Source organism: Diadema antillarum, unplaced genomic scaffold, assembly GCF_040938485.1.
Source record: "Diadema antillarum isolate AM-2024a unplaced genomic scaffold, OU_Dant_1.0 seq00002002_RagTag, whole genome shotgun sequence".
Taxonomy (NCBI): domain Eukaryota; kingdom Metazoa; phylum Echinodermata; class Echinoidea; order Diadematoida; family Diadematidae; genus Diadema; species Diadema antillarum.
Window position 1 is genome coordinate 432,618 of NW_027272658.1, and position 8,809 is coordinate 441,426.

At 38.2% G+C, this 8,809-nt stretch overlaps 1 protein-coding gene across 1 annotated transcript; it reads right to left on the reverse strand.

The window, feature by feature from the left end:
• Window positions 1-1,012: 1,012 nt before the first annotated feature.
• Window positions 1,013-4,940, reverse strand: LOC139713549 (uncharacterized). The gene is made up of 3 exons (XM_071625271.1): window positions 4,882-4,940; window positions 2,610-2,782; window positions 1,013-1,344 (listed from the first exon to the last, which is right to left on the reverse strand). The coding sequence occupies exons 2-3, from the start codon at window positions 2,779-2,781 to the stop codon at window positions 1,181-1,183; spliced, it is 336 nt and encodes a 111-aa protein (XP_071481372.1). The 5' UTR covers window position 2,782; window positions 4,882-4,940; the 3' UTR covers window positions 1,013-1,180.
• Between the last annotated feature and the right edge of the window lie 3,869 nt (window positions 4,941-8,809).

Below are 8,809 nucleotides of genomic sequence, written 5' to 3' on the forward strand. Positions count from 1 at the left end.
ACACACATGTGCGTGTGTGTGTGTGTGTGCACAGAGTGTGCTAGGAGTATGTATGACCCTATGCATACATGACATCATTATGTGTGAGGTGTGAGGCAATCTGATGCTGTGATTGGCTTTCTACCATGGAATTCCCAATGTTCACACACACAGGCATAATGTACATAAATACAAAATGTGTCACATACACACACAGCATTATGCAGAACATGTTCAAGCTTTCTACATACAACACACACTTGCCATAACCACATACCAATCCACAGACAATCGTGACATGATCTCACCCAAACAACATGTATACATTTACAAATCTGGGGGGTGTTTCATCAATTTAGTCAGTGCTGACAACTTCAGCAAAATCCTCGGTTTTGATTGGCTAAGAAGCTCTTGTCACTGACTGTTACCATGGTAATTGTCAGTGACTGACTTGTCAGGGCTGACAACTTTCATGAAACGGTCCCCTGAACATTCTTTAAACTCATTCTTGATATTGTACTTCATTGGCGAAAAACCTCTTTTTACACATAAAGGTAATTTCCTCACACACCTTTCCAGGTTATCAGTATTAATTGAAATATGATATTCAGTCCCACATGTACAAATTAATGTCTTAATGTTATGCTTTTTTATGCCTACTGATATAACGAGGTATCGGCTATAATGAGGAAAACGACTTGGTCCCAGACTTGTTATATCGAGTTTCCTCTGTAGCATATTCCTTACCATGCAGTTCATAATGTAAAGCTCTAGGCCTGTATTCATGAAGGTGATTTTCATTTACACCATGGTTTACACAAATTTCTTGTGTGTGAATTGGCATGACAGATTGCATATGCCAACAGACAATAATGACCGCGCGTCCATACACTCATGTGAGAAGTACGCCTTTTTCATGCTTACTTTCATCCCATGGACTAAATTTAAACCATAGTTTTGATTTCAACCACCTTCTTGAATGCGGGCTTTTAAGAAACCGTCAGAAAGGAAAAGTAAAGAGTGACATCAGAGCTTTGCTGTGATCATAACTTTATTACGCAACCATTGCAGATGATTTAACGAGTGACACTGAGGTGGTGGAAAATAAGAGTCACATTTGCGCAGATCGAGTCCTAAAATTGACAATCACAACAGTTTTGGGAGTTTTTTGTTCTTATGCGTGTGTTGGCCACTGGGAAGCCTAGTCAAAGAGACCAAAGCCCATGTCGTCATCCGACTCTTCCTCGCTCTCCTCCTTCTTCTCCTCCTTCTTCTCCTCCTCAGCGGCTGCTCCGCCGCCTGCTGCTCCACCACCGCCGGCGGCTACGGCTCCTCCAGCCGGCATGGATGCCAGCTTGCCCTTGCCTGGAAAGACAACAACCACACAATACACTCAAAACTTTACAATACATTCATTGCTTGCTTAACCCATACAAAATGTAAAAATAAACCTGCCATACTACTACCTCACATGTACATGTTAAGCGCCCCCCCCCCCATCCCAACCACAAACAAATACAGTAATTTTGCAAGTTGAAAATTTCATGCTGTTGCTAGATGGGACTGTCCTTCATAAAAAGCTATAGTAAAATAGTAATGGATTGCAAAATCATCTTTCATGGACAGCTGGTGTCAGAATATCTTAGCATACCGCTGGATACATGCCAACTGGCAAGAAAAGAATGTGGCGTAACTGAACATTTCATGGAAGCATCAGCATATAAGAGTCTTCTGCAGCTTGCCCAAGCCCCGACGTCTGAAATTAATCCCTTTTGGTTGTGTGGCTAGCAAAAAGGGCAGTTGCTTGGAAATCTCAGTATATCAAGCTCAAGTTGAACACCAAGCATTTCTGACAATGCTTTGTCGTTTACATGGAAGTCTTATGAAATCCAAACATTGATACATTTGATGTCAACTTGAATGTTTTTTCAAAAATATAATTTAAGCTCATTCCCTTAGGATGGCAAGTTGCTTAGAGTTATTCTTTGACAACTATGTTTTAACATGTAGGGAAGAGGTCTAGCATCTAACATGCCCACAAAACTTCACAGAATGCTTTCAGTCTTAAAAGTTTACAACTATCGATATGAGGTCACATTTTCAGATACTAGTAGCTAATCACAGAAAATCAGCCGAAAGATGGTGTTGTGTTGACTATCATCACTAAATGTGACCAGAACATAATTCACATTAACTCCTGATTATACAGTAATGATTTTCTCAATTAAACAGAATCTTCCTTGAAACAGCATGTGAAAAGACATCAATTACATTTCATCTGTATTAGAAAAAAATTACAGCATACTCGGTAAATATCATCAAGTTTACTGCAAGAACATGCTTATTATAAACAAGATATCTTTATCTTACACTCTTCCAACTGTTAAATGTTGCATTTAAAGGTACTGAAACAGAAACACGAACATGCACATTAACCAATTATACCTTTAATTTGTTATCAGGGAAAAAAAAATCATTATGAGACTGAGCCAAGTTTTAATGTGCAATCCTACAAATACAACTTCAAAATGCTGCCTTTAAAATGGAAAATCTGACTGCGAAAAAAAAAATGACTGCAAGAGCTGGAGATGTCCCTCAAAGGAAAAAAAAAATACTAGAAGCTACTTTACCTTCTGTGATCAGCTGCTCCAGATTCTTTCCGCTGAGTTCGGAGATGACCTTGTCCATTTTTTCTTGGTCGGCTTCGATGCCTACGCTTCCCAGTACCTTCTTGATGTCATCGGCTGAGGGACTGCTGTTGCCACCCAGGGCACAGAGGAGGTATGCGGCCACGTAACGCATTCTGGAAAACATGAAAGATTTCCTTTGCATAACTAAACCATTTGTGTATACAATTCTGAACAAAGTCATTGGGGGAAAAGCTGAGGGCAGCAAGAGTATTCAGTCACATTTTCAGATAAAAATGAGGATAATCATAAATGCATCAGACGAAAGATGGTGATCATTCTATTATCATCATGAAATGTGACACGAGTATAGAAACTGGTCATTCAATAGATCACTAGTCTATGCATCAAGTACAGAAATGTCAGATACTTAGAGTAATATCCCCCAGACAGACAGGTTGAAGCTTTGGATCTTTCTTTTGGACTATATGACTACCACTGACTAGTCTTTCCCTATAACTTCAAGAACTTCTACTACTAAGGTATCAGGGTACAATTTCCTCAGTATCTGTATCAACAATATGTCCAGTTTTTGCAAGTCCATCAATCAAATCACACAGATGAAATCCCAATGTGTGTGCAAATGCGATACTATACAGTTGCCTTTATTACACTAACGTTAAGTCGATCATGATTGTCGAAATCAACTTCAGTAGAAACATGCACCTAAACCTTTAAAGGGACTGTACAGTTCTGGCTGAGGTGAGGATTTAGCTTTTAATGTCTTGCAAGATATTCAGCAACCACAGTATGAGATGTCAAAGAGCATGCAATTCTAAGGGGTATCAAAAGTTTATTTGATGAAAATCGCTTTTGAAATGGCCGAGATATCCAAAAACAAGGTGAAACAAAGAGATCCTAATAAAAAGCGTGGCCTGTCGCCTTTTATAATCACTTTTTGGGATATCTCAGTTATTTGAAACCCAATTATCATCAAATAAACGTTGAATCCTTCTTAAAATTACATGCTCTTTCATATTTCATAAAAAAAGAGGTTTCTCATTATCTCACTTTGGAATGTTATAAAACTGAATCCCCACCTCAACCAGGCAGAACTGTACAGTTCCTTTAGTATAAGACAGTTGAATGATCACATCTGCTTTCACAACACAGCAGGGATGCCAAGTTCAAACAATTTTTATGAGTGAGATTTTCACGACTCCATATTTGGCGTGCGAATGTGCGCGCGAGTGAGGGTGTGGGAGGGTTTTTTTCCCCCTGTGGCCTCCCACGGTAGGGAGCTTTTTCAATTTTTGGCTCTTAATGGTGGGATCAGGTGCACACTTCAGTGATTATTTTGTACTTATTTTGAAAGACAAAAGGGAAATATACCTTCAATTGCAACTATCACTTTAATCTTTTGAGCTATGCTCATTATTATAGGCCCAAGTTGCAGACTTCGCCCTATGCGTGAGAAAAATGGGTGTCATGCGTGAGATCGGGAGATGGCCCCTAAATTCTTGAGTCTCGCGCAGAATGCGCAAGACTTGGTAGCTCTGACACACTAACAGTAAAGCAAATTGTCCAAGGTTCGACCTCCCAATAAAAATTCAACCACATGCAAAAGGCGTCAAATTTTTGAAACGGCATTACGGTCAAATTATGGGCGGCTTGCTTTTAACATCTCCATAAATCCAAAATTCCAGTCTCACACACTGTGCGGTCTGTAGTGTTACAGACTCGACTCAGAGCAAAAATCCTTACTTTTTAATCATGCAGACATTGATAATGATATCACTTTATGAGAACTGCTCTATTTTACGTACATTCCACCTTTAAAAGGAACTCGTACACATACACATAAATTTACGATCGTAGATACGATGTATCTCGGCCAAGTTAAACAAAGTGCCAATCAATGGCAATGCACTGAATAGACACCATGATACAAAGGGAATGCAAAATTGGGGATTGAACTGCCAGCCGTCCAGTGGCCAGTCGACTCCAACAGTCGACACGCCATGCGGTGGACTGTACTGTGCTGTGCGACTGATACACAGCGCATTGCACCGAGCCAAGCTGAACTGACCACATTAGCACTACACACGTGTCATGACGCGATGTTAGTAGGCTGTACGACTACGACTTGTTCACTCTATAAAGTGCAAGACAGTGGTTGTTTAAAACTGCAGATTTGCATTATATTAGCTTCGAATTACTAAGTTTCTTCTGATTATAGTTTCAAGTGTTCCTACGTTCGATTTTAGCATCTTACTTTAAGTCTTTGAGACACGAAACGGTGTGCACGCTAGACCAGAATAACCCTTCGTAGAGAAAGAGGGTGATTTCGTGCGCGCGTTCAGGAACACATACACACACTGCACGCGCGCGAAGCATGCCTTCATCCTGCATGCAAGCATTGGAAATTACGCGCGCATATTACGGCACTGATTACAAGGACAGTATGTTAGATGGATAGAAGAGGAGAGGGTGGAAAGCAATCTTTCACCATTCATTGCAATAGTTGCATGCTAGATGTTTTGTTATGATTGTTTGCCCTACTTTCCTCACGAGTTAAAACATGATACTTAGTAGCTATAATAGTACATGTACAATGCAGTGGTGGAACCGATTGGGGGTGGGGGGGGGGGGGCTGCAGCTGCAGCCCCCCCCCCCCACTATTGGCTAGTAAAAAAAAGAGAAAAATTAAATCGGGAAAGAAATTACAACACCCATGATTTTTAATTTCCAAAGATTCCTGTCTAAGCGGGGGTGGGGGGTGGAGTGGGGTGGGTCATGACCTTGACACCTCCTCCCCCCCCCCCCCCCCCCCCGGCGGGCCGGCGGAGCATTTTCAACAGTGGGTGTGTGTGTGTGGGAGGGGGGGGGGCACTTCTGGGTTTCATGAGCTGACAAACCAAAAAACAAAATAAGGCCTTCTGAGCAACTTCTGGTGCCACTTCCGGGTTTCTTCACCTGACAAGCAAAAACAAAAACAAAAAAATCAAATAAAATGAAATAAAATAAAATAAAAAGAAAAACGCCTTCAGCTCAACTTTCTCCTTCTACTTCCGGGTTTCTTCAGCTGACAAGCAACAAAAAAAAAAAAGAAGAAAGAAAGCAAAAGAAAAAGGTCTTCAGTGCAAAAAAAAAACCCAACATAACCTAACCGCGCTCACACTTCAAGTTCTTCCTTTATGGTGCACAAAAAGTGGGGCCCATTTAGCCCCCCAGCCCCCCCCCCCCCAGTTCCGCCGGCCATGACACACACACACACACACACACACTTTTTTTTTTTTTTTTGTAATATTCTTTTATTTGAGTTTCATTCAATGTGAAATCCATATTAACAATAAAATTAATACGTCCATCAACAAAAAAAAAAAAGAAAGCAGCTGCATTCTTCTTTCTTGTGCTGCTAAATCATTTTTCAAACATACAGTACAATATATTTGATTCTTTTTACCAAATCATACCCTGTTTTTATAAAAGAAATGACATAAAAATCTGCATAATTCTCAGAAAAAGCTATTTTGATCAGCCTAATCAAGCCAATCCGAATGTGCCTTATCACTCACACACCGACTAAGAGATGTGTGCTACTCAATCACTTTTTTCACTTAACTTCCTTCTTTTTTTTCTTTTTTTTTTTGGCAGAGCACACACTATATACACAAATATATCAGATAAAGTATAACTCTTAAAAGGGAAAAAAAAATCTTGATCAACTTGATCAGATTGCTCAATATCCACTTCATTATATAAATTCTCTTACACTCTCTTGAGAATACAGCGGTTCCTACAACATATTAAAAAAAAAGCATTCTTTACTTAACCGAACAAAACTCATCATTTTTTTTCTATCTAACCTATCAACCACCCCTCCCCCCCCGTACCGCACAAAATAACCATATGTGTATATCATCAAAACAAATCATATTCCTGCCTGACCCCTTAACCATTATTCTACCATTGCCTAACTACATCTACCTAACCCTAACCATCCCCACCTATTTCCCCGCTAACCATTACTCTACTCTAACCTAACTACATCTACCTATGACCCTAACCATCCCCACCTATTTCCCCACTAACATACCCCCACCCCCGTAGCCTTCCCTCAACACACACACACACACCCATATATGCACTAGACATCAACCAAAACAACAACATACCCACCAGTGCGCACTCACAAACACCAACATTTGCACGCCAAGTCACACTACATATTTGTGGTATCTTGGTTACCTGTTTCTTTGACAGTTAAACACACACCAAATTAAAACCGAAGCTAACTAAACATTTTACATGGGGGAAAAAAAAAGTGACCACCATAATGCTGATACATATACCGATTCCTAAACATTAAAACGGCTAAAACCTAAACTGACCATACATCTGACTCTATGAAAGTTTCAACTGCTCCCATTTTTGCAAATGAAAACCGAGCTTACCTGCTTTAACCGCAACGTTCTTTTCCTCCTCTATAAAATCCAAAACAAATTTCTTTATCTTTTCCCTCTTGGGTAACTTATTTTGTTCTCTTGACCGAAATATTACAATTTTCATCAAAATTATCAAGGCATTCACGCATTTGATTCTATTTGAACTACCTCGTAAACCTAAAAAGATATCTCTCCATTCTAATTCTTCTAACTCAACTAAATCATAAAACTCAATAAGAAACTGCCATATCGGCTTTACTTTCACACAATCAAAAAATATATGTGAATAAGTTTCCCTTTCCAATTGACAAAAAGAACAAAGATTATCATTCACAAAACCAAACTTAAACAAATGTTCCCTTGTATATATCACCCCGTGTAACAACTTAAACTGAAATTCCCTATGTTTACTAAGTAAAGTCGTGCTTCTAGGTCTAAGAAATAAATTTCTAATTTCCTTATCACTACAATCATACTTCACTTCACCATATCTTATTTCCAGAGTATACAATTCTTGTAAAGCTGTAACAAAATACTCATACACTATTTTTGACTTAATATTTTGAAATTCTAATATCTTACCAAAAATCTTCACCTGTATATCATAATTTAATACATCAATTTGCTGAAACCTTACACTCCCTGTGGACTCTTTCCACTTTTCTGGAAAAACATTATAAATATCATTTATCTTAAATATACCATTTCCCATAATACCTAAATTTCGAAAATACCCAACGGGTTTAATAAAACCTCCTTGTAAAATATGATGTACATTATAAACACCCTTTTCATATAAATCACAATCAAAAATACTCTTCCCTTTTATACATACTTTTCTATTATTAAATATAACTGGATTCATCACTTCATCTTCAAAATTCCTACATTTATCCATTTCCTGCCATACCTTAACCATTTCTAAATAAAAAGGTGGAACTGGATTTGTCAATGTCAATCTAGACCATTCATAGTCACATAAAAATAAGAACCTTCCTCCTACTGATCGAAAACTAAAATCAAAATACATTTTCCACCCAGATTTCTTCTCACCATACAATAAACGTTTCAACCACATAATACGCTGCGTTTTGACAAACAGCTTAAAATTTATCATTCGCAGTCCCCCATTAACATAATCTTGATACATAATATTCCTTTTTACCCGGTCTTTACCATTCCACAAAAATTCAAAAACCATCTTATCCAATTCAGGAAATATCCATTGAGGAACAACTATGAGTGATGAAACATAATTTAACCTTGATAATGCATAAGTTTTCAACAAATGAATTTTTCCCATGAGTGTTAAATCACGCTGTTTCCACCATCCTAACAACTTTTTTATTCTACTTAATATTTCTTTAAAATTGATCTCATTCTTCCCCCTCACATCTCTTACAAAATTCACCCCCAAAATTTTAACTGCATCCACATATTTTCCAGATACAGATAATACAGGTTTATCTGTATCCTTACCCATCCACAAAAAATTAAATTTTTCTTTATTTACAATTAAACCGCTTATTTTCCCGAATTCATCAAAAATATACTGTAACCTATTTAAAGATTTTATGTCCTTTATAAACAACGAAATATCATCCGCATATAAAATTTGCTTTATTTCATTTCCCCCAAAACATATTCCTTTTACAGTGTTATCTTTCCTTACTACTTGCGCCAGTGTTTCAATTACTAATAAAAACAAATACGGAGACAGGGGATCACCTTGCCTAACCCCTCTCTTGATTTTGA

What these genes read in the sequence shown, in the direction of transcription:
- LOC139713549 (XM_071625271.1), bottom strand. Translation starts at nt 2,781, where the DNA reads ATGCGTTACGTGGCCGCATACCTCCTCTGTGCCCTGGGTGGCAACAGC. An exon ending in GGAGCAGCTGATCACAGAAG is followed by an intron (nt 1,345 to 2,609) that starts GTAAAGTAGCTT and finishes TTGTCTTTCCAG; the next exon opens with GCAAGGGCAAGCTGGCATCC.